This window comes from Rhipicephalus sanguineus, chromosome 9 (assembly GCF_013339695.2).
Source record: "Rhipicephalus sanguineus isolate Rsan-2018 chromosome 9, BIME_Rsan_1.4, whole genome shotgun sequence".
Lineage (NCBI taxonomy): Eukaryota > Metazoa > Arthropoda > Arachnida > Ixodida > Ixodidae > Rhipicephalus > Rhipicephalus sanguineus.
Genome location: NC_051184.2, coordinates 119,458,418 through 119,484,228, shown reverse-complemented (window position 1 = coordinate 119,484,228; position 25,811 = coordinate 119,458,418). Strand labels below are relative to the sequence as shown.

Sequence of the window (25,811 nt, the reverse complement as noted above, 5' to 3'; positions counted from 1 at the left end):
ACCTGGGATGTCATGCTTCCGTACATATCCTTCGCTTGCAACACGGCGACACGCATGATGCCATTCAAACTGGTTTTCAGAAGGAGCCTCACAACGATGCTTGAGGACATTTTGCTGATCGTGACAGACGAGGACGTTGCAGAAGTTGCACTGTACCTTCAGCGTGCTGCAGAAGCCCAACAACTCGCCCATCTATGCATCAAGAATTAGCAGACAGTTGTCGTCACAACATTCAATGACGCTATGTAGAATACCAGCCCTGCAACCACGTTTGGGTCTGGACACTGATACACCAACATGGCCTCAGCGAAATGCTTCTTCGGGCCATGCAAAGTACTTCGATGCCTTGGCGCACTGGACTGTGAGGTTGTCCCTGACAGCATCATGAACTCCCAATGGCGCCATGCACGACCCAAAATCGTGCACATACAACTGCATTTCAAACAGTATACTGTGCATGCTGATGGACTGTGGATCTTTGTTTCATACTAACATGTTGTGTTTGCAGCATTGGAGTGCTACAGTCGACGTCCAATTTCCCGGACCCTCAAGGGACCGCGAAAACGTCCGGAAAATCGGGCAGTCCGGAAAAACGAATGCACGTGAAAACGCACATTTTTGGTAGGTATTTTTCGCTGACGGAGAGGGTCACAGCCGGAGTACAAGATTCCCATAGCAATTCAGCCAATGCATTGTTTAGGTGGCTCTGAAAAGAGCCGTTTATAAAAAAAAAATACGACGTGGCCGGCACTACCTCATAGGTCAGCACTTGGGCGCAAAGAAGTCGCTTATTTTCTTTTGCACGGTCCACTTGCCCGCGATTATGTCTGCCTCAATTTCAGTCAACGTCATGTTTCCGCTGTACACCAATGACAGTGTCATCAGTGCTCGCGTCAACTCCGTGTTCGTTGGCTGTGTAGGAGCTGGCTCTTCGTTCTCGGTGTCGGCATCGGAATCCTCCGTAACTTGATGAATGATTTCGTCATCGGTCAACTCCGCACATAGCTCGAGGTCTTTGTCAGCGTCGGCGAAGCCCTCAAGGGTTATCTCGGCTGGAATCAACACGCCGCCAGCGCGCAGATCGTCGAAGGCAACGTCCGCGGATGGCAGTTCGTCATCGTGAGCCTACGAGGTGGCTTTGTGCGCTTCGAAGGCGCGGACAAAGACGAAGGAGCAGTCGGTGCCATTGCTGTAAACGGCGAATCCGCTCGACGAAAAGCGCAGCACGAAACAGCTAGGAACTCGGTGGATGCTGAAGGTCGGGAAACGTGATCACGGAAGGTAGCGCGCAGCAGCAAACGATCAACCACAGACACGACCGCAGAGCTGGCACAGCTGACAAAACACGTGAACGAACACAGTGAGGTTTGGCTTGGCTAAGCTACGGCTGGCAACGGATTGACACGTGCGGTTTCGAGGTTACGGCAGCCGCGGCGCGGTGCGGCGTTGCTGCTGATGCGCGGGTTCAAGGATATGAAAATGAAAACAACCAAAATGGCGGCGTCGTTGGTGACTTTGGGTCGGCGGTTAACAGTAAAAAGTCCGGGAAATCGGATGGCGAAGGCTATAAGCGTCCGGAATTTCGGACTTTTTAATACATTGACTCTACGGGGAACTTGACGGTGCCACAGATGAGTCCGGGAAATCAGGCATGTCCGGAATTTCAGGCGTCCGGGAAATCGGACGTCGACTACTTATATAGGAGGGGGGCATTGCCATGCATGCTTATTTTTCTATTTTAGTGTGATTGGGCTTTAACCACAAAAACTGTTACAAACACTCAGTGCAGGCTGCGTCGCAATAATTGGAAAACGTCTCGATTGTATTAGACTGTTCTGATAAGATCACGTGCAGGACACGAGTGCAGGACACCAGTGATAATGATGGAATCTTTGATCACTCATGTATAAAAGATGATGCGTTCTGCCAACCATCAGATTACCGACAACCAGTGTCTTTGCTCACTGCTTTCTCTGCACTTAGTTTTACTTCTTGTTCTGTTCTTGGCTTGGCACACTGCAAGGGTTATCTGAATACCGTATTTTCTCGTCTATATCCTGCACTTCGTATTACCTGCACCCCCCCTATAAACCGCAGGAAAAAAAGAAAATCCCTGCATATTGATGTGAAGCTAGTACCTTCTTTGCTTTATCATGAAGCCATGCTGTGAAGCTAGCTTGCGCACTAAAATTCGCATGTAGCCCGCATTCCAATGTTAGCTCTGAATTTTCTGTATATTGTTGCGTGGTTTTTACTTACGCTAATAGGGCATAGTGGGATATACCCCGAAAAGGCAGCTGGAAAAGAGGTGAAGAAGTCGACGTTGTGTTGTGAGCTGTGCTGTGGCTTGCTACTGACTCAGTATTGTATTTTCCCCGTAACATTTTTGGTGGAGGTGCAGGGTAATTTTTCGGGACTCTGCTCCTACTTTTGGCGGTTTGTCAAAGACTTCGCCGAATTGCTAGACCTCTCACGGACCTGCTCAAACAAGACACGCCCTTTAACTGGGGTCCCTCGCAAGCAGCAGCTTTCTCCAAGCTTGCAACACTGCTCACATCTTCCCCTGTTTTGGCCCACTTTGACACTTCCGCACCAACCGATGTCCGCACTGACGCCAGTGGTTACGGAATCGGCGCTGTGTTGGCCCAGCAACAACGTGGGCAGAATCACGTGATAGCTTATGCCAGCAGGCTGCTGTCCACTTTGGAGCGCAATTATTCAATCACGGAGTGCGAATGCCTCGCTCTGGTGTGGGCAGTTGCGAAATTTCGCCCTTATTTATACGGCCGATAGTTTACAGTACTCACCGACCATCATGCCCTTTTTGGCTCGCCTCTTTGAAAGATCCCACAGGTCGTCTCGCTCGCTGGGCACTCCGTTTGCAGGAGTATGCCTACACAGTCGTGTACAAGAGTGGCAAACTGCACCAAGATGCGAATTGCCTATCACGCTACCCTGTGGCTGACCGGCACTCTACGAGCACTGCCTCGACCGACTGCATATTTTCCCTCTCCCAGCTGCTTTGCCTCAGTGACGAGCAGCATCGGGATCCGCATATCAGTCAAATAATGCAACGGCTGCGATCCTCCCCGCACGACGCCTCTGTACGCATGTTTGCCTTCAAAGATGACACCTTATATCGGCGTAATTTGTCACCCACCGGACCCGATCTTCTGCCGGCCGTACCAAAGCACCTGCGTTCCACAGTCCTCCACAAGCTTCATGATGCCCCAACCGCTGGTCACCTTGGCGTTTCTCGCACGTATGACCGTGTGCGCCGCCGCTTCTACTGGCCTGGCCTTGCACACTCTGTGCGGCGTTATGTCAACGCCTGCAAAGATTGTCAGTGCCGCAAGAAGCCGTCGGGACTTCCTGCTGGGTATCTTCAGCCTATCGACATCCCACTGGAGCCCTTCTTCCGAGTTGGTTTGGACCTTCTCGGTCCCTTTCCAACATCCACTTCAGGAAACAAGTACGTTGCCGTTGCTACCGATTACTTGACCCGCTACGCAATCACGCGAGCCCTGCCAACCAGCTGCGCTACTTCGGGATCTTATTTTAGTGCACGGTGCCCCACGACAACTGTTGACAGACCGAGGCCGTACTTTCCTTTCTCAAGTGATTGACGATATCCTGCATTCCTGTTCCACCCAGCATAAGCTCACGACCTCTTACCAACCCCAGACAGACGGGCTGACAGAGCGCTTAAACCGGACCCTGACAGACATGCTTTCGAAATACGTGTCGACCAACCATCGTGACTGGGACCTTGCACTGCCCTACGTGACGTTCGCGTACAATTCCTCCCGGCACGACACCACTGGATACTCACCGTTTTACCTTTTGTTTGGACGCGAACCAACGTTGCCATTGGATACCTTCCTTCCGGCTGCTGCAGAGTCGACCACGAAATACGCATGCGACGCTATTGCCCACGCTGACCACGCCGTCAGCTTGCCCGCAACAGATTGACGGCTTTTCAAGAAACACGAAAGCACCGTTACGACGAGCGGCATCCTGACGAATGTTTTCCAATGGGTTTCCTCTTTCTTCTCTGGTCCCCAACGCGACGTGCCGGCTTCTCTGAGAAGCTGCTTTCTCGATACACGTGCCCATACTGCGTGCTTCGACAAGTGACAGACATTACATACGAAATTGTCCCGGCTAATCCCACAAACTCTTCTGCTCTGTTATCCGTTGACGTCGTCCACGTATCCGGGCTCAAGTGTTACCACCCTCCTTCTGCTGTGGCCCCATAGACGCGCCGGGTCGGCGCTTTTGCTGCCGGGGGTTGTGTTGCGTGGTTTTTACCTACGCTAATAGGGCATAGTGGGATTATACACTCAAACCTCAGTATAACAAAGTCGCATCTGCAACAAAAATAACTTCGTTATATCCGAAAATTCGTTATACACGTTTATTTGTAACACTGTAGCTATTACAAGACTATTCTTAATTTACTTCGTTATAACCGATAATTTGTTATATCCGTGTTCGTTATAACGAGGTTTGAGTGTACCCTGAAAAGGCAGCTGGAAAAGAGGTGAAGAAGTCGACGTTGTGTTGTGAGCTGTGCCGTGGCTTGCTACTGACTCAGTATTGTATTTTCCCCGTAACAATATTATGTGGATATTATACATGACAAGATATGGCACCTTCGTGTGTGGCCAAATATGTCTGAAAATAATGCGTACATTGCCAGGACCGAAGGAGTACTTGCAATCAACAGATTTTTCTAACTTGTGGCCATACGTTAAATTTTGCTGCAACAAAATTTCATGACAATGAACTTATTTGCGAATATTATAAATTTTGTTGTAGTGGGATTTGACTGTAGCCTGTACTTTGACCTGTAGTGGGATTTGACTGTAGCCTGTACTTTGACCTGTAGTGGGATTTGACTGTAGCCTGTACTTTGACCTTGAAGGAGGCAGCGCAATATAACAGACTAAGAAAAACAATTACTCAGATGCAGTGCAATTTGTCAACTGAGGACTTATCTGAAAGAGCAGGCATATATACACACATGCTCAAGATACGGGGCGAAAAAAAAATATTAAAAAAGGAATACAACACATGAAACGTAACAACACAAGTCACTTACACTCTGTTTTATACATGAGGTTCAACACTGAAAGCTAATGCCCCTGTTTGTGCTGTCTAATTCCGCGACCAAAAAGTAGTGCATTACCTGTGGTGATTGAGAAATGATAAATGCTCTGCCAGCAGGCTTAATGGATAATACATTCCTCACCAGCTGGGCAAAAAGTGCTCTCATTGTTGGCAAAACAATGAAAATCTTGAAGATTGTATTTTGTCGTCCTTTTTTTCCACCTAATATTCAATTTTGAGGAAATGGCTTCCAGCTCAGCGTCCTTGGGCATGCATTCTGTGTGCATTTTTTCGAAGGTTTGTTCATCAAAGTTGTCGAGGCATGCTAAGCAAGTAATTGCAAATGTGCAACCCCATACCAGGATGCGTTTCCCGGCAAAGTCTGTCTGGAAGGTACTGAGTGTTGCGAGCAATCACATCGGAGTACAGTCGAGCCCGACTATATCGAACCCGTTTATATCAAATTATCCCGTATATCGAACAATTTCTAAACACGGTAAATTTACATTGAGAATATATAGCGAAAGTTACTGCTACATCGAATGAAAATAGCAACGACAACTGATATACAGTCGATCCCGGATATATCGAACTCGAAGGGGACCGCGAAATAGTTCGATATATCGATAATTCGAAATACAAAATATGCGTATTTAGGGCTTTAATTAAAGCACTGCAGGCCTTGACACAGTTTTCCTAAATCGTAAAAAGTGCGAATAACGATTCACTCACATATGCTAAAGAACAAGGCGAGAACTTCTTTTGCAAGTTAGCGCACTTTATTTCGCATGCAAATAGTCTATAAACTTGTCTTGCTTCTTGCACGCCGTGAATTTATCAAGTCATTGTCAATATCATTGAAGCTTTCGAGATAAGTAAATTCAACACCTTCGGCCACAACAGCGGTGATCGACGCTGAACGCTGATGCGAGCTCTGTAGCGCGGTAAAGGGTTTAGCGGTGGCAGCGGCAGCTGGCATCTTCCAGCCGCACGGGTCTATTTCCACAGCACCGGCAACGTCAGCTATGATCTCGGCATCGATGCAATCAGAAACAGCTACATCATTATCTGCACCGATAAAGTCACTTGCTGTGTTCCCGTCCGATACGGCGCCCGGAAACGCTAATAAGTCGCAAAATTCACTGACGCACCGTACGCCGTAGTCGGCGGGCATGACGCGCCCAAAGTCGTCACCTGGCACCAAGGCCCGTAAGGACACAGTGCACGACGGTGCTTTACTTGACGCTGTTCCAAGCATAGGTCATCATTTTTATCGCTACGAGTGGGACAATGTTTAGTTCAACTCCCGAATGACGATTTATCAAGAACGGAGCGAGAAGTACACATGCCACAAGAGACAACGCTAACAACGCTGCACGAAGAAACATTTCTCCACCGTCGACATGTTGGCGATACCGATGGCACTTGTGGCTTTGTAGAAGGCAGCCGCTACTTTGGCGAGAAATGCGAAAAAAAAGCGTAGCCTCTGCGATCTGTATTTTAAAACCAAAAACACTAGAAATACGTCACGAGGTTGCGGATCTAGAAGGCCATGCTTTGCGGGCCTGCATGCCATCGTGCGCGGACAAGGAAGGGAATGCAAACATTACAACAAGGCTGCCAAGTTACTTCAAATTCTCATTTTGGTGCCCTCGGCAATCAGCCTCTTTGAAAAACACTAGCCCATGCATTAAAACCTGCGGATCGCGCGTCAAATATACAGGTGAACTGACAAGCGCTGCGCAACGAACTAGAGCAACGCAATTTCGTCACCTGTGCGCGACGAGGGACTGGAACTTATAAGAATGCGGCCGAAAAATGATGAATATTTGTTAGAAAAAATGCACTATCTGGGCTTCGGCGCGGGGCAGCGTTCGATATAGCGGATGTTTCGCTGTGCGGGAGTTCGATATACGTGTGCACCAGCCCTATACTTTTGCATGGGAAATTCAAGGGGATTTCTCAACTGTTCGATATAGCCAATAATTCGATATATCCGAGTTCGATATATCCGGGATCGACTGTATCAAACTCTGTGTGCCTCAAAAGTGCACCAGCAAGTTGACTTTCCCTCGTGGTGGCGGGGAAAACTGCCGGTGTCACCCTAGGAAAAGTGGTGTAGACCCGACTGTGCACGGACAAACACCCCCCCCCCTTCCGCCTCAAAAAATGATCATCCTGGCCTGCTCGCAGCGCTTACAGCCAATCAGAGGCCGTCGTGCTTTCTCCGAGGCGCGGAGGCGGTACAAGTGAGTGCCATTTTTTCTTTCTTTATGCTTGAGTGCCTGCTGCTGCCTCTTTTCCTCGAGTCCTCATTCAGCATGGTTCGTGCTGGTGGTGTTGCCTGTTGGCGCTCTGTGAACTTTCTTGGCGCGCTGTCGTCATGGCTTGTGCAAAGAGGCAGAATTTGCCATTCGCCGCGAAACTCGAAATCATAAATAGAGTCGAGCGCGGTCAGAAGAAGTCCGACGTCGCCGCCGCGTACAAGATTCCAAGGAGCACCTTGAGTACTATTCTGAAGGACAAGGCAGACATCAGGGCCAAGTCGGACAAAATGCCAGGTGCCCGTGGCACCCGACGTGTGCACACTGCTGTGTACGAAGATGTCGAAGTGGCCGTTTACAAGTCGATCTTAAGCAGGGAGCTTAAGATCAACTTGCTCGGAGCTCTTTCTATGCTGAGTAGATCGTGGGCAGATGTCATGAAGGAGACAATCCAGAACGGCTTTTGGCATGCCAGCTTCCGCATGCCTGGTGATGACACCCCAAATTCCGATGACAGCACGGAAGACACCGCAGGTGTTTCCGCCGAAGTTTGGAGCGAGCTGGCAGAGCTCCCAGGTGCTATCGACGGACCGACATCCGACGAGTTCGTCAGTGCGGAAGATGATGTTGCCATCATGGGCCAGCTGCAAGATGAGGACTACATTGCAGACGTCGTGCCGACCACGAGCCAAAGCGACAGCAATAAGGAAATTGACGATGGCCCATTGCCTACATCCTCCGAAGTGATTAGTGCACTTGCGTTGGTCCGGCGCTATTGCGTGAATGTGGAAGGTTGCGGCCTCAGCTGCTCCGACTCGTTGGACAACGTGAAGGCGTGCGTGCTGTCGTAGGCAGTGAAGTCGTTGAAACAAAAGAAAATCCCGGACTATTTTGTTCCAAAGTAGGGCACGCAAGTAAGCCACCATATTAATAAAGTACTTTTCTTATTGGTATGTGCCCCTGTGTCATCAAATCCTATAGCGGGCCTACATTGAATTATGCCATATATCGAACTAATAAACGTTTTTTGGCAAGTTCGATATACCCGGGTTCGACTGTATCTCCCCGTACCATTGACACATTAAGGGTGGAATGTGTGTGTGGGCTTTTGGCATCTCTGAAGAAAAGACCTCGAGAGAAGATTTCAAGCTTGCAAACCGTCAAGCATGACAGTTTCAGAGTCCATGTCATTTGTCGGGGCAAGCTCATTGTCTGGGGGTTTTGGGCCACTCACGTGAACGCTGTATGCATAAGATGAACAGATACGGGCAGTTTAATTCCAAATACGCGTAGTACTGTAGCTGTTATACATCCTAATATAGCAACCATCTTTTGCCTTGATGCCATCCCCAGTGCAAGTATGAGACATTTGACGCCACTCAGCAAGCACGCTGACATAAAAACTACGAAGATTTCGGTTTTTTTCGCTTAAAGCACCACAATGTAACTTGAGGTGTTTTACGGCTGGCCCGAAAGACGCAGTTGCGGAGATTGCATCTTGATGGAGGCGAAATGATAGATGCTTGCGTACTGTACGATGTCAGAACGCCCAGCTGGTCGAGATTATCTGGAGCCCTCCAGTATTTACGCTGTCTCTCATAGCTCAAGCCGCTTCGGGTCGCTCCCATAAACTGATTCTAATTCATTCCAGCTGTGTTATCTATAGGATTCGTTGATGTCATTCGAGAGCGCAACAAATTTTTAGCACAGCAACATATTACTTGTTCCTGAAATGCAGAGAAGAAACAACCATCATTGGATTAACTTTGCCGATGTGGAGGTTGGTTTTTTAAGCCATTCTTAGCCGTTCACTCAGAAAACGGAAACTTGTGAAAAGATACTATTCCATCTTTTTGCCTCGCTGAAGTGCATAGCCAAACACAGAAAAACTGCTTCTCAATGAGTTTTTTTTCTTTACTCACATCGAATCCATCCGCCAGAACCACTACTGCACATGCAAATGGGAATGTCGTCTGCTACATAGACCTCGATAGCCTGTATTGTGCACTCTTCGCTAGGTGACATATCGGCTCAATTTATTTTTTGAATTCTATCTCTCTTGCAGGACGAAGGCCTCTCCCAATGATCTTAAATTTACGATATGTTGTCCGAGTAGATTCCATTTTATGCCTGCAAACTTCTTAATTTCTTCACTCCATTTGACCCTCTGCCATCGTAGGCTACATCTCCCATCTCTCGGTATCTACTGCATTGCTCTAACAGGCCATGGGGTATCTGTCCTTCACATTACATGAACTTCCCAGGTCTACTTGTTCTTATTGTCAGCTGGAATGTAGGCTACCTCCCTTTGTCTCCGATTCACTCTGCTTTGTTCCCAACCCAATGATGTTACTTCTATCATTTTCGCTCCATCGCATGTTGCATGGTTCTTAACTCGAGTTTCTTTATTATCCTCCAAGTTTCAGCCCTGTATGTTAGAACTAGCAGCATGCAGTGATCCCATACTTTTCGCTTCAGAACAGCAGTAAACTAACTGTCTGTCGTGTTTCGGGAAGGTCTGCCCTAAGTGCTGTTCTTATTCTTTTGTGAAAAGTGGAAAACGACATAACAGCCAGGAAAACATAGCACCGTGGAACATAACAGCAGGGTTCTACTGTAAAGAGTGATTGTAAGCATTGACAAGATATGCTTGTGGTTACTGCCCTGTTAAAAGTGATTACTCTAGAATAGTTTTGCTGAAATAGCAACGTGCTAGCCGGACCTTTGTGATGAGACACGTGCCACCACACTTTGACGAACTTCCATTCATACGACGTGTGGCCGTCTTTTCTACCTCTGCTGCAGTTCCAATACGGAGAAGACGGCCTGGATGTGCTCAAAATGCAGATGCTCAAGCCAAGCCAGTTTCCCGTGCTCATCAAGAATAGCCAAGCGGTCATCAACAGGGACGACATTGAGCAATGCGAACGTGCCACTGACCATGACGAACTGCGCAGGTTGAAGAGAGCGGTAAGGATCACAGTCTGTTGTCACTTTGCTTGTGCCAAGTGCAAGGTGCGCGCATGCACCTGGCTTGGCCACCATCACATTACACAGGGACAAGAGAAAGAAAATGAGAATGGTGCTGAATAACTGTGTCAGTGTTGCTTCTTTTCTGCCTTGCCTGTGTAATGATGTTGTGGTAGAAAAAACAAATACCGCATTTTTCAGTGTATGACATGCACCTTTTTGTCTAAATTTTTGCTGGTGCATCATATATGCAAAAAGTAATGCTACCGTAAAACCGGAATATAGCTCCCCTCCCCCTCAATTCTAATTACTGAAAATTGAAAAAAAAAAAAAATGTAACGGAGCAGCCAAAGTATCAGAAGGCACCTTTACCATGAAACTAGCACAATTTCAAATGGTGCACAGTGGAAATACCATTGATTTACACTTGTGTTTACACTTATGTTCCACATGGCTGAAAACCAAAAGATGGGCTCAAGCATTATCTTCGTAAAACGCCACAGCCGTCTTGACAGCATTAATTTGGATGCACTTTGAGGTCTCCTGTAGCAATCACGACGTGAGCATGGCTCCCAGTCAAACTGTGCAACCTTCGTCTTCAGCTCTAGATACGCTGCAGTCTGGTGCCGAAATAAAGTTTTCCTCTGATCGCTGCGTGTCGTGATGTGATCCTTCAGCGTCCACCCGTAGAGAATGCTTCTGTGGTGCACTGGATCATAACCATACATGCCGCTTTAATCAGAGCTGCCGGCATCACAGGAAGCAACCAAGAAACAGTATCCGACGAGATTGGAGCAGCGAGAATTCCCGTACAAAGATAAACTTTCAGTTATTGTTTGTGACTCACGGCTCCCGCTCGCGTTCAGGTGCGCTAGCATCCCAGCACACCTTTCACACACTTAAGACCAGATTCCTTCGTGCCTTCATGAACTTGATCGCTGTTTTCTTGAACGTTACGGTGAACTGTCATCGGCCACCAGTCGAGAAAAAGAAAAAAAAGCACCTCGCAGCCCAAATACATTCACAAGACAACAACAAAAGCGCAAAATGAGACCGCCCACCGGCACAAGGCTGGTAGTAAACAAAGCAACGCCGATGATTGCGATGGAGGTGTTGACTTTAGTTGCCCATAGTGGACAGACTTGCGAAGTTTTTTTGCCGGTGACCAGTATATAAGATGGGGGTCGACATTTTAGGGCTGTTTTTTGAAAAAAAATTCGACCTATATTCCGGTTTTTATGGTATATTGCGTGACCAATGTGTGCATATTTTATCCTCGAGTACGATAAACTGTGCGCATCAGCATTCGTAAAATGAAATTTAATCTTGTCACAACAGTGGAGTGACCAGGGCCTCAGATATCGGCTACTTTCGTTCAGTCAGTGTGGAGGCCGTGAAGGCTATGGCCACAGAAAAAGCTGCCATTATCACAGCACTAATTTGCTGTTACAATTGTTTGTACCTAAACAAAACAGGTTAAAGAACACCGGATGGTCAAAATTTCTGGAGCCCTCCACCACGTCATCCCTCATAATCATGTCGTGGTTTTGGGAGGCAAAACCTGAACAATTATTACGTTAGTGTTCAGCTGAAATTAAATGGCTGAGTCCACATTGCTGAAGTTGTTTGTGGATACCATAAAGGAGTACAGAGAGTGCTGGGATGCCTCATGCCTGTTTGCGCCTTTTGAGTGTTTAAAAACATTTTATTGGGCGTTTAGCGCCATGCATGATGGCATGGTGTCCACGTGACTACAGAGCTGGGCAGTTGCCATGGTGACCACAGTTTCAGCCATAGCAGTTGCCTAAGCAGTAGTTTACTTTTCACTAGGCACAGTGCATGTGCAAAGTTGCAAACACATCATATGTGGTAATAATCTGGGGTTTTATGTGGAAAAACCATGATATGATTATGAAGCATGCTGTACTGGAGGGCTCTGGATAATTTCGACCATCTGATGTTCTTCAAGAATGGTTGTTTGCTGGGCTACTTGGTTCATTGCAACGTATGTAACAGTGCGCAAAACTGGAAAGGACGACGACAGTGCGGAGTCAGCAGAATACTCAAACCTTGATATAACGAACATAGATATAACGAATTATCATTTATAACGAAGTAAATGAATGATAGCCTTGGTAATAGATACAGTGGTTCGAATGTACGCTTATAACGAATTTTCGGATATAGCGAAGTTATTGCGACTTTGTTATAATGAGGTTTCAGTGTCAGTGATGTGATAGCTGCGCCAATTGCGCCAAACTGCGCCAAGACGTGAAACCTGCTACATCCTGCTACATCTCCACTGTTCTGCGCCAAAACTGCGCCAAACTATAAGCACACTAGCGTAAAAACGTACGCAGCGTGCCGCCGGCGGCAAAACACGACACTCCAAAGCTGTCGCGCGGCAAAATTTTCCTGCCGCAAGAGCACTGGGTTCGTGCATCATTTTTCGTGGCACGCCGCCCGGCGCTTTCTGGGGTACCTGACCGGACGCAGATTCATGGGAAGGCTCGTTAAGCACTGGTTTGGCTTGCTCAGGCTTTTGGGGGCCGACAGAATCCTCTCCAGACTGTTGTAAATTGGCGTGACCCCCCAAAAATGCACCTTGGAAGGAGTGGCTCGCCGCGAGTTGGTGTGACCACCGCAGCAGCATAGAAATAAAATTTCAGTTGTTAGTACAGCGACGTCCTTGTGTGTCTTGTTTATGCCTCACTGTTTAAGTTCCGTTGCTCGAACCAGTGTTACACCCTTGTCACACGGACAACCGTGGTTAAGCTGACTACCGTTACGGCTAACCTCGGTTAGGGGTAGCTACACAGCAGACATAACAGCAGTTAAGGCCGAGACAAACGGTATGATTTTCCATGCGATGCGACGTCCGACATGGCGGTGGGGTAACCGGATTGGTGACCTTTCATAGCATCGGACAGCCACCATTCCCCCTTCCCCACCGCCGCGTCGGCCGTCACATCGCATGGAAAATCGTACCGTCTGTCTCGCGCTTTAAGCGGGGGACAGACGGTCCGATTTTCCATGCGATCCGACGGCCGACGCGGCGGTGGGAGAGAGGGAATGGTGGCTGTACGATGCTACGAAAGGTCACCATTCCGGTTTCCCCTCCGCCGTGTCGGACGTCGAATCGCATGAAAAATCGTACCGTCTGTCTCGCCCTTTAGCCTCCTAACCGCGGTTATCGCAAACCGAGAAGCTGGAAAGGTGGCGGACAAGCATCACACCAGCCGTGAACTGGCGCAGTTAATTGGCAGCTTCGTGTTGTTTGAGGATTTTCACGGAACGCGACTCCAGTAGGGGAGCAAAACTCGTGGAAAACTAGGTTCGCCGTGGAACGGCTAGCAACAAAGACGATTCCGTCCTCGGCGGGATTAGCAAAAAGCGTATATCGCTACACGTTTCTTGAGGGGAATTGCTTTTCGCATTATTCGTGCATGTGTCGCCGTCTCAGAGCCTCAGGTTGTTCCACCAAGTTCAATGTCGACATCCTGAACAAGATGGACGAAGATGGTGTCGCCAAGGCAGCGATGGCAGTGGAAGACCTGCATGTCAGACGTGTTTGGGCTTCTCGCAGTGTTCAGCTACGTTCTCAGGCGACCGCGTGGTTCGTGCAGAGACTCTTCGTTATGAGAATTTTTCTCTTGGGCAGATACGGCCACATCTTTATTTCCGAGGATGTTCACGGACTCCGAAATCGTAAACAGTTTTCCTGCAAACGAACGGAAGTCTCCTACATAGTGCATATCTACCAAGTCTCCCGGATTTCGGCCAATTCTTACGTTTGTACGGTGGCGGGAAAATCTGCAAATCAAAATTTCTGTGCGTGATCTAGCCACATTGACAAAAATTGCAACCCAATCCGATCCAGGCTTTTTGCGAACCCATAGTAAACCAATTAAGGAGGGGTTGATGTAAACGTAAGCGGCTGATACGAATTCGTGAAATTCCCCAGCGGAATTCCACTGTGTCGAATGGGCCGAAATTCGGATGGTCCGAACACCTTTCCGCGTCGCGGCGGGTGATACGAACTTTGGTACAGAATCCGTCGAGCGACGGCCGAGAGCAGAATGCTGGAAGCTTCGGAAGTACGTGCGCGGCCACCGCGTACGCTGTGAGAACTGTGGTTATCGTTTGCCACAACCGCTGTGGACGAAACCGCGGTCGCTCTTGACACGATCATGTATGGGGACGACGAAACTGACGGAACTCCGAAAGTGCACGCGCATCCAACGCTCACCCAGTCAAAGCGACGCTCCTTTCCGCAAACACCGCGGACAAAACCGCGGCAGATGCGATCATAGATAGCAACAAACGACGTAGTTTTGAAGGCACGTGCGCGGCCAGCTCACGCGGATTGAAAACGGAACTACCGTTTGCCGCAACTGCCGCGCACGAAACCACGGTCGCTATCAACGCGATCATAGATAGCGACTATGAGCTCCGAAGGTACGCGGCTAACGCAGCGGTAGATTAAAGGCAATATAGTCGTAAAAAAAGGCACAAAGCCTTTCGGCGTTCGTGTCGATCTTCGCTTGTCACTATGGTGGAGCGGACTTTGGCACTTATAGTTTTCAATTGGCCTCAAGCAAAGCTTTGACGCGCGCTTTCGCGGCAGCCAGCTGCGCCGTCCTTTATTGGTCCGTTCACGTGTGTCCCACAAAGTCGTACGCGACTTCTTTTGACGGAAATAAATGTTTTGTGCGTATATCGTGGTTTGAAAACAGGTTTTGCTAGTTTTTTGGTGATACGAAAGTTTGGGCAATAGGATTGCTCCCCCTTCAGATTCGTATCACCGAAATTCAACTTTAGCTGGGAAACCCTACCTGCGTTGTTAGTTCGGCCACTCTAAGCCATTGTAAGACTGCAACGCCAATGTTTACGCTTACGGGGCTGTTCGGTGATCCAGCGGTGTTATGCAAACACCCATTATTGGACAGAACACTTTATTTCAAAAGCGTTCCTCCTTATTTGACTGTTTTGCTTCACACGGTCCATTTTTCCACTTGGCAGTGAGTTTTTAGCTGCTCCAAAAGCTGTTTTCCCTGCTCCAAAACGCGTTCTTGGCTGCTCCAAAAGTCCTTTTTCCTGCTCCAAAACGCACTTTTTGCTGCTCCAAAAACCTGCTCCAAAACAGCTTCAGTCAATCACATCACTGCAGTGTACATAAACAGTTGGAAGTCAGCGCTCTGTCTCTGTCGTCGTCCTTTCCACTTTTGTGCACTGTTGCATACGTTGATGTTCTTCACCGTGCACTGTCTTGCACAGTGCACGGGCCTCTTACATTTCGTCTCTGTCAAAATGTGACCACCAAGGCACGGACTGAACTCGCAAATTTCGGGTCAGCAGCCGAGCACCGTAACCACTGTAGTACCACCGTGGCGGTCAGCATATGTGGTAAAGGGTGAATATTCAATGGCCACGATAGCCCAGGATGCAGACCGAGCTCGACATAATCCTGGATTAAGGATGCCTCTCTGAAACTTCATTCACAAAAGAAAGTTGTTTATTCTCTTGTCTCCATGCTTGTAGCCCTGTACTCACATGCTTCACTTGCATCATGATGAACCGGGAAGTTTGCTGCCAACCAGGTCATTTTGTAAGCACAAAAAATTGTCATACGAATGCGTTCATTGGCCATCATATATTAGAAGTTGTTGGGAACAAATTTTGGAAGGTCACTGCATAACAATCTAGGATTATGATGCGCATGAAAAGAAAATTAAATCACTGGTTTTTGCTTGCACTATATCACAGTCGGGAATGACCAGGCAAGCTCCAGATAACCATGCAACAAGGACATAAAAATGTAACGGGATTATGTTTCCCATTGGTAATTCTAAACTTCAGTAGCATCACTATGAATGTGGCTATTTAATTTTTAAAGGACCCTGGGCTGTCAAATTTGTGCTTGTGACCATTGGGATTTAATGAGTCCTTCTGTGGTCTGATAACCATAAAATTGAATCAAAAGTGTTCTAGAGTAGCATACAATTATTGCTAGGATTGTTAATTACGATGGAGTTCGCAGTCACTTCAACACGCCCACCAGAAATTATATAAGAAACTACTGCCCCACAGTGGTGGAGTGCTGTCAGGTCACATGCACTTGAACTTCAGTGATGTTGAGAGTGAGTGTATCTTGTGGATCAGGGCCCCATGTGCGAGAAAGAATTAGATGACGTGGATGCTGCAGATCAGCCAGGGTGTTAACACACCAGGAATGTTCTCCTGGCAAAATTTGTGTCTACTATAGGACACCAATAATAAAACAACACTCAGCACACCTGGCTGCCCAGCACTCACTCCACAGTGAAGAAGGTTGTACCTCTTTCACGTGCTACTTCAAATGCTGCTGTGGTAAGCAGCCAGAACCACCCTAGCTCAACAGTAGAGCGAAGGAGGCGAGGGATGATAGCCGCTGTTAAGCGCCACACTAGGTGGTGTTGTGTGTGACCTGAAAACTCGTCTGTCTGTGACATCAACAATGCTTGCAGAACTTGTGAAAGGTCGCAGGGAGCCCGAAGAGCCGCTAAACATGTTGCTTTGCTGATCATGTTGCGAGGTGCTGCCAACTCAGCTAAGCACTTGTGCTTGCTTTACAACCATATTAAGTTATGTTTGAGGCTACGTTTGCCACTACTCAGTCAAGAAAAAAAAAAAAAAGCCAGCTCTGCCCACAGCCGTCGCTGTCTCTCCAACAGAGAATTTGCATAAGTGCTCCGTCCGATAGTGCATACTTGTTTTTGTGACGTCAAGCACTTCTCTAGCATTTCAGATAGCTGACTTTCCCATTACACACCCACGTCTGTGTCGCAGATTTTAGTTTGGAAACTTGAATGTCCCGATAGATTTCGTCAGGGACTCTTAGCCAAACGTAATTTTTTTAGGCAGTAATGACAAACCTTTAAGTCTTAATATGCGTTGTATTTACCTTAACCGAGAAAGAGTACTTACGGTTCGAGTGGAAACCAGCTAGCAGGACTGTCTTTTCACAGGTGAAGGGCAGGCGCACCGAGCTGCCATCTTTTTCATAAGTTGTATGAAGCAAGAGAATGAAACAGGACTAACATTGTGAATTTGAAAGTTTAGTGTCGGGGGTTCTTTAAAAGAAAGCTTTGTTTTTGCACCGGTTGCCATGTTTAAAGCGAGAGACGTGTCCTCTTCTAGGTGCGCAAATGGAGAAAGAAAGTGGACGAAGACGCTGAAAGCGAATCGCGCAGGCAGAGTGCTTTCACCCTCTTCTCTAAAACCCAAGGGTCGTTAGTGCGTGACGAGCACTTGAGCCGCTTCCACAATGCAACTTCCGAGACTGCTCGTCAGGCCATCTTGGAGGCCTACTTCAACCTTGACGAAAGGACACATCACAAGTAAGGTTCTATGTCTACTTGTGGGAGAATATTTTTCAATAAAACAACAACAAGAAAATTGAATGCAGCAATTATGTCAAATCGCAGCCTACTAATTTTGCAGCTCTAGACAGTAGAAAGGCACGTTTGCACATTGTCTCAAAAGCTTGTGCATTTTTAACAATAACAACAATAATGGTGATATATTCTCCCACCTCTTTTGTCTTGTCTTGCATTGTCTATAAGACCAGTATATGAAATGAGATATTTCCAACTTTTATTTGGAAATAACTTGTATTCTTGTTTTTATACAGTCGACAAAGGATATATCGAACCCACATATATCGAATTTTTGGCTATATCGAACTCGTAAATTATCCCCTTGAAAATCCTCTGTAAAAGTATAGGAATTGGCACGTTTATATCGAACAGCATTTTTATCCGCCATCGTATATATCGATCACCGCGCGAGCTGGAAGGCGCGCGTCGGTACTCGCTGCGCCCCGCAACCTTCACGGCACCGCGCCTCCGCCGACACCCGATACGCTCGAAAAACGTGAGGGCGAGAGGGCTCAGACTGTACTCCTATTGGGCGCATTCTCCAACTTGCGGAACGGCTTTTTTTCTTTTTTTTTCTCTTTCTCATGCTTTCTCCGTGTTGCCGGCGGCTTCCTCCTTTCGCCTTTTTTTTTGTTGGTGTTTTGCGAGTTTTGATCAGCCAACCACAGCCCGCGCCTTTCGTATTTGCTCAGCCAACCACAGCTCGCGCCTTTCGTACATCGCTGCTGCCCTCGCAGTAGCCCGGGCGCCCGGGTAGCCATCGCCGCCATCGCGACAGATCGCGAGCGCTTTGTTGGCGAAGTCCACTTCCGTAGTTGTTGCATACCACCGCATTCCTCTTTTGCATGCGTGCTGTGCGAGCCGTGCAAAGGCACTGCGGACTATGTACTTGAATTTTCGACTTCTCGTGTAGCAATGGCCAGGGTCAAGAAGCACAAGAACCTTGACCTTGCGACGAAGTTGAAAGCCATACAGCGTGTTGATGCGGGCGAAAAAAGTTCGGCGGTGGCGGACGACATCGGGATACCACGGAGCACGCTGAGCACCTTGTTGAAGAACAAGGCAGATATCAAAGCAAAGGCGGCAGAGCAGCGAACGTCGGGAGCCTGTCGTGTGCGCGCTCCTGCCCATGGGAAAGTAGAACAGGCACTCTCTGCCTGGTTCTTGAACAGGCACTCTATGCATGGGCACCGAGCTGAAGGTTGACCTGCTTGGTGTCATTCAAATCATGACGGGCGCCTGGCAAGACGTGAAGACGGACACTGTGGCCAGCTGCTTCCGGAAGGCAGGCAGACGACGAGCGCATAGACGACGCGTTTCGCGAGTTGTCGTCCCTCTTCACGGCTGCCGTACTGCCCGAAGTGTCTGCGGACTATTTCGTGGAAGCGGACTCCAATGTTCAGGCTGTCGCGAGCCTCGCTGATGAGGACATTGTAGCTGCGGTCGCAGGGACCCAGGATGCCTAGGCCGACAGCTCAAGTGGCGATGAAGATCGTCCGGACGAGGCGGCGGCTGCACGCGCGTACTCCGCCGCTGAAGTGGCAGCAGCGTTCGGCTTGATTCGCCATGGTTGCGGCGACATGGAGGGGACCGGGCTGTCGCACCTGGACAGCCTCGAAAAGATCGAGGCCAGTGTCTTCAACTTCATTTCGAAGACAAAGAAGCAGGCCAAGATAAGCGATTTTTTTCACGCAAATAATTTTTGCATCGTGTGTGCGGAATTAGTTGTCATTCTTGAATGCGCTGATTGTAGGTGATCGTCCGCCACTGGTAAGGTCTTGGGACCTGTATTTTTTTATATCGTATTTTTCATATATCCAACTAATTCGCGATCCCCTTCGAGTTCGATATATCCGTGTTCGACTGTAGTAGTTTTACTATGCATTGACAAGGGGTTTCCTTCATGTCTTTCAATTGTTTGTGTTGCATCATGTTCGGATAAGTATTGCATGCAGGTTTCAGTGCAGCTTGTTCAGGTTGTTATTGAGCCAACCGGTGTATGTGTCCATAATTTGGGTGGTGCATTGTTTTTCCAGCTATCGTTGCATCACTACACATCAAACCCTTGTTCACTTTTACACATCAGTGACTGCATTTCCCACGTGTCACATGTATCATTGAAGTTATGCATGACTTCTCCTCTAAGGCTTTCTTGGCTTCATTATCTGTTTACTTCCTGTGGAACCCGGTGGCATTGGGCGTGCTTTGCGTTGCTGGCGTGAACCTAGAACATTTCTTGTTTCACCTGCTCCACACTGCCGCTGCTAGACCACAATGCAATGTGTGCTGCAGCGGCAGTTGGCAAAATGGCGGCGCGTGGCACGTGCTCAGAAAGTGCTGTCATGGTTTTTTATTTATTTATTTATTACATACCTGTCTCGCCCCATGCGCGCCTGCGTGTGCCAAACTGAGTGGCTGCTTTCGCTGGCTGTGCATATCAGTCCTCACCGTGTATGGCCTGGTGTGCCGAACACCTTGTACTATGTCTTGGCCTTAAAGGGGTATTGACACAATATTCCAGTGAACATGCGTATATCATCTGCACAATACCAACAGTGAATATAGCTTGGAAGTTATTTTAAATGAATTTTGAAGTTTGCATGAGCGATGGACATCCTCGCGCTACTGACACCCTCAAAGGGGACCCTTGGGAACCCCTTACTTCCCTCACGTGACCACGCTGCAACAAGTTATGATGACGTCATAGTCGCCATGTTTTTAGATGCGAAGCAGCTCTTTCACTAGCCTGTGTAACGCTGTCCCTCTGTCCGCACAAACGCGAGGCAACGCGCTTCCCTCGGCGCAGGGGTTGGAGTGGTGCCAAGTAGGTCACGCCGCAGCTGGGCGTTGACGTCACGCACCCCTCGCACGCTTCCCTCGCAGGTGCACGCGTATGTCACTCTCTCCCTCACCCGCCGGAGCGCCCGCAGCTGCCGGCTCCAACGCCCGCTCGCCTCAAGTGTCTGCGTTTCAAACAAACGTTTACACCAGTAAACGCTACACCGAGTTTCGCTTCAAACGAATCTTCCAGCGCTCACCGCAGCACCCGCGTTAGCGCCGTTCAACCCGTGACGCCACCAGTGCGCAACGCTGCTGCTTCGCATCCCATCAGCGTTCCCTTCGGGGAGATGGTCCAATTTTTTTTTTTGCCGCGTTCGCTGCAGCAGCCTACTTCTCTGAAGCTGCTCGTGAACCGTGCGAAAGTGCGTCACAGTTCTGTGTGCTGACGTGATCGAGCGCTGCACCCGCTAGGTGGGGATAGTTGCACCTGGAGGCTTTTACAGCGAAAGCTGTTATGAGATCATTTCAATGGCCGTTTTTGGCGCCGTAGTTGTCCGCCGTCGATGTCCGTAACCACTATCGCACGAAATAAGAAAAAAAAAGGAAAAAAACGCCAGGCCTGCGCTGAAATCGCAGCACAGTCACAGCGAAAGCTGGAAGAGCGGCGTTTCTAGAGCCCGTTGTAAGCTCTCTTGGGGCTACAATAGAAGTACACTAGAATGGTACCCACTACGCCATAAATCACAATTTTTGTGAAGTTGGGAAGCACCTACTGAGACATTATTCGTCATTCTGCGGAGAAGCGAGGCACCAGCTACACGTCTGTAAGGCATTATGTGCACTTTGTTGACGCGACGACTGATGACAATGAAGAATTATGGCTCAGCCCTTTGTAATGGGTTGGAAGCTTTAAACGGCCCACCAGTTATGCAATTTGCATTGGGTGACGCCCGGTCGCTATTTCCCTCTCCCGTCATGCTGTATAACATACGTTGACGTGGAAGAGAGACGGGGGGGGGGGGCGACGACCTTTACTGAGACCCCGAGGAAATGGATCATGCGCTTATGGGCTTCCTTGGCAACCAATACAAGTGCACTTGCGAGGAACCCACTACACTATAAATCATTGTAATTTTACTGAGACCCCGAGGTTATGGATCATGCGCTTATGGGCTTCCTTGGCAACCAATACAAGTGCACTTGCGAGGAACCCACTACGCTATAAATCATTGTAGTTTTTGAGAAGTAGGGCAGCAGGCACTGTGCCATTTTTCGTCATTCTACGGAGAGCCGTGGTACCTGCTAAACACATGTAAGGCATTATGCGCACTTTGTTGATGCTGTGCCTGATGACGACGAAGAATTATGGGAATGCTTCCAACCCTTTGTAATGGGTTGGAAGCATTCAACAACCTACTCGTTGCGCAATTCGCATTGTGTGACGCCTGGTTGCAGAATTCACGTTGTGCGACGCTTGGTGCTTATTTTACTCTTCTATCACGCTATATTGCATATGCTAATGTGGTTCCTTCCCGACATGAAGCCTGTATAGGACCTTTTTGCAAAGCAGTTTCAAGCACCGGCATGGCTCAGAGGTTGAATACTGGGCTCCCACGCAGAGGGCCCAGGTTCGAACCTCGTTCCATCCTGGAATTTTTGTCTTATTTAGTTTTTTTTCTTATTTCGAGCGATACTGGTTACGGACACCGGCGGCGGCGGCGGCGGACAACTACGGCGCCAAAAACGGCCGGTGAAATGATCTCATAACAGCTTTCGCTGTAATAAGAAAAAATTTCCAGGATGGAACGAGGTTCGAACCTGGGCCCTCTGTGTGGGAGCCCAGTGTTCTACCTCGGGGCCATGCCGGTGCTTGAAACTGCGTTGCAAAAATACCCTATACAGGCTTCATGTCGGGAAGGAACCACATTAACATATGTAATGTAGTGTGGTAGAAGAGTAAAATAACAACCAGGCGTCACACAAATGCGAATTCTGTAACCGGGCGTCACACAATGCAAATTGCGCAACGAGTGGGTTGTTGAGTGCTTCCAACCCATTACAAAGGTGTCTGCGATAATTCTTCATCGTCAGAAGCCACAGCATCAACAAAGTGCACATGATGCCTTACAGGTGTTTAGCGAGTACCACGGTTCTCCGCAGAATGACGAAAAATTGCATAGTGGCTGCTTCCCTACTTCACAAAAATTATGATGATTTATAGCGTAGTGGGTTCCTGGCAAGTGCACTTCTATTGATTGCCAAGGAAGCCCATAAGGCTCCCATGATCCATTTCCTCAGGCTCTCAATTAAGTTAATTCCTTCTCTCTCTTGCTCTCCGTTTCTCCGGTTAACGTATGTTATAAAGCGTGGTGGGACAGTTAAATAATGACCGGGCGTCACACAATATGAATTACGTAACTAGTGGGTCGTTTAAAGCTTCCAACCCATTACAAAGGGCTCAGCCATAATTCTTCATCGTCATCAACCACCGCAATAACAACGTGCACATAATGCCTCACAGATGGCACCTTGCTTCTCCGCAGAACAACGAATAATGTCGTGCTGGGTGCTTCCCAACTTCCCAAAAATTACGCTTTGTTGCGTAGTGGGTACGTTGCTAATGTACCTGCATTAGTAGCCACAGGAGAGGTTATAACAGGCTCTAGAAATGCCGCTCTTCCAGCTTTCGCTGTGACTGTGCTGCGCTTTCCACGCAGGCGTGGCGTTTTCTTTTTGTTTTTGGAACCGAAACTGACACTGGCCAATAATGAGGAGCCTGTAATTAATTATCTGTTGCGCGCTGCAGCAAACGATGTGCCGTGTTATGACTAACAGGCCCCCCAGCAACACATTGCAGCAAGAAAACGTGAGGCCAAAATTTTTGTGTCAATACCCCTTAAGGTGGCAGAGCACAATAGCTTTTCAGGTCCCGTTCATATCACCTTCTCATTTGCTTGCCATGCTTAATTTTTTGGTGGATACTTCAGCTGTGCTGTGAGGAACGTCTGTGCGCGTGGCATTTGTAAAGTCTCGCATGACACCTACTGCAAGTACAGTTGCGAAGTATCCGCTGCACCATTATTCACCGTTTTGTGAAGTAGCAAAGTACCCGCTATGTGTCTGTAAGGCAATACGTGCACCTACGTAGCTGCACATTTTGTTGATGCTGTGCTGGACAACAATGATGAATTATTGCCGAGTCGTTTGTAATGGGCGAGCACCTTGTGCTATTTACATGGCGTGACGCCTACCCGCCACGGTGGTCTAGCGGTTATGGTGCTCGACTGCTGACCCGAAGGTCGCGGGATTGAATCCTGGCCGCATTTTTGATGGAGGCAAAAATGCTTGAGGCTCATGATTGTTATGGTGTGATGCCCTGTGTGATTCTACACTTCTGGCTCACAATATTATGTCTGCTAAAATGATTACTTGCCTGACTTAATGACTGTATAGGGTCTTTTTCCAAAGCAGTTTGAAGCACTGGCGCGTCTATGTGGTAGAACACTTGACTGCCATGCAGAATGTCTGGATTTGATTCTGGCTTCAACTCTGATTTTTATTCTTGCGGGAGCAGCCTGCTTCGGGATAGGAAACTAGTGCGACCAATTGGACCTCAATAAAGTTCTTCCATCCATCCATCCATCCATCCATCTTTTGAGATTTTTCGCTCATGCACAACACCATTGATGCCGTCACCAATATGGCATTTTTCTGCGACACAGGCCCTTTAATGCCATTGTGCTTCAAAGGCCGCAGCAGCAGTGCATCACGAGCACGGGGAGGGAGTGAGGGGGCTGTTGCCTAGGCGACAGAGAAGCCTCTGCTCTGGCCACTTGCTGGCAGCGCGTTTCGCACCAAATGCTAGTCTGCATCAAGGGAACAGTATCGCTGTCTGGCTGTTAAGTTTGTTCTCCGGAAAATTGATAGTTGCATCATCATATAGTACGGATATAGTGTGGGCAGTCTTGACTCCACGGTCAGTACAAGCATTGTTTCACAAATTCATATACTTTACCGCTTTATGACCATAGTGTTCGTCTTTGCTACCAGTATGCAAACTTAGAGGCTTGGTAGGCTTTTGCAGGATTGTTGCCACGAGTGATCTCAACCGCGAACCCATACTTTGATGATGCTTTTATGCATGGTTCAGCCCTTGAGCGTAATTTCTTGTATGCTTGATCTCCATGTTGTCTAGGACAAGTTTCTTAGAGTCAACAAAACGCTTTGCAATGGCTGCATTGGGAAAGGCAGAATTACTTTGTCAACAGAAGTGAGAGCATAGATGGCATGTACAGCACTCAAATGGCAATTTGCAGTCGCCATGTTTTTGACTTCACTCTTGTGCCAGAGAAATCAAATTAGGTACCGTATGGTGTGTGAAATATCATTTACCATTGAAATAATTTCTACGTTGTGCGGTTCCACGAGAAAGTCTGCTTAATCGCGGAGGTCTGAAAAATTAGCTGCCGATTTATCCCTGCATTGTTATTTTTGGGCATTTGTTTTGTTGGCACTGCGGGTCCTCAGATGTTAACACTTTAACATGTATAAATTTCTACGGATACGGACACCTCAGTTGCAAACCTCAATTCTTGAATACGCGGGGCTGCTTGCTCAACATGTATTGCATATCTGCAGCCTTTGAAAAATGTTGTTCTGGTTATAATGCAGTACCACTTATAGTGTGGATTTTCGTGACTCTGGCGACTTGCATTATAAGTGGTCTCTGCTGTTAAAGGTGACAACATGAGCCACTTGAATAGTTCCCTAGCACAATGTGCTACATGTATACTAGTAGAGGAAAGAGATCAGGAACTTGTACAGTAATAGCATCATATAAGACAAATTTCAGCATTGAACAAGGAAAGAAGTGTTAATTTCTAAGGGCTCGTTTTCTTTGTTATACACAATATTAATGAGCACTAACAGACAATAATGCCAAGGAAAGTATAGGGAATGTTTTTAGTAGTAAATGTAAGGTAAATGTGAAGAAAGAAAAGTGGACGAAAAGATAGCTTGCCGCGGGCAGGGACTGAACCTGCGACCTTCGAATAACGCGTCCGATGCTCTACCAACTGAGCTACCGCGGCGGCCATCCCCCCGTCCACTTTATAGGGTACATATGTACATTTGAACGTGGGAGTGTCAGTCAGCGCCGCCAGTAGCCATGACGGCGAGTGTGGAACACTCTTTTTTTGCCTGTTGGCGTCACGTAACACGTGAGCTTATTACGAGCTGGCAGCTGACCAATAATCCCTCGCATACC

At 48.0% G+C, this 25,811-nt stretch overlaps 1 protein-coding gene across 3 annotated transcripts in view; it reads left to right on the top strand.

Annotated features, from left to right (window-relative positions):
* LOC119406069 (DNA-directed RNA polymerase I subunit RPA1) overlaps positions 1-25,811 on the top strand; it is a 220,865-nt gene that overhangs the window by 127,628 nt on the left and 67,426 nt on the right. For all 3 annotated transcript variants that reach the window (XM_049419296.1, XM_049419295.1, XM_037672927.2), the window contains exons 19-20: positions 10,182-10,346; positions 17,526-17,725. In XM_049419296.1, coding sequence (XP_049275253.1) covers positions 10,182-10,346; positions 17,526-17,725 — 365 coding nt within the window. The remainder of the gene's footprint in view (positions 1-10,181; positions 10,347-17,525; positions 17,726-25,811) is intronic.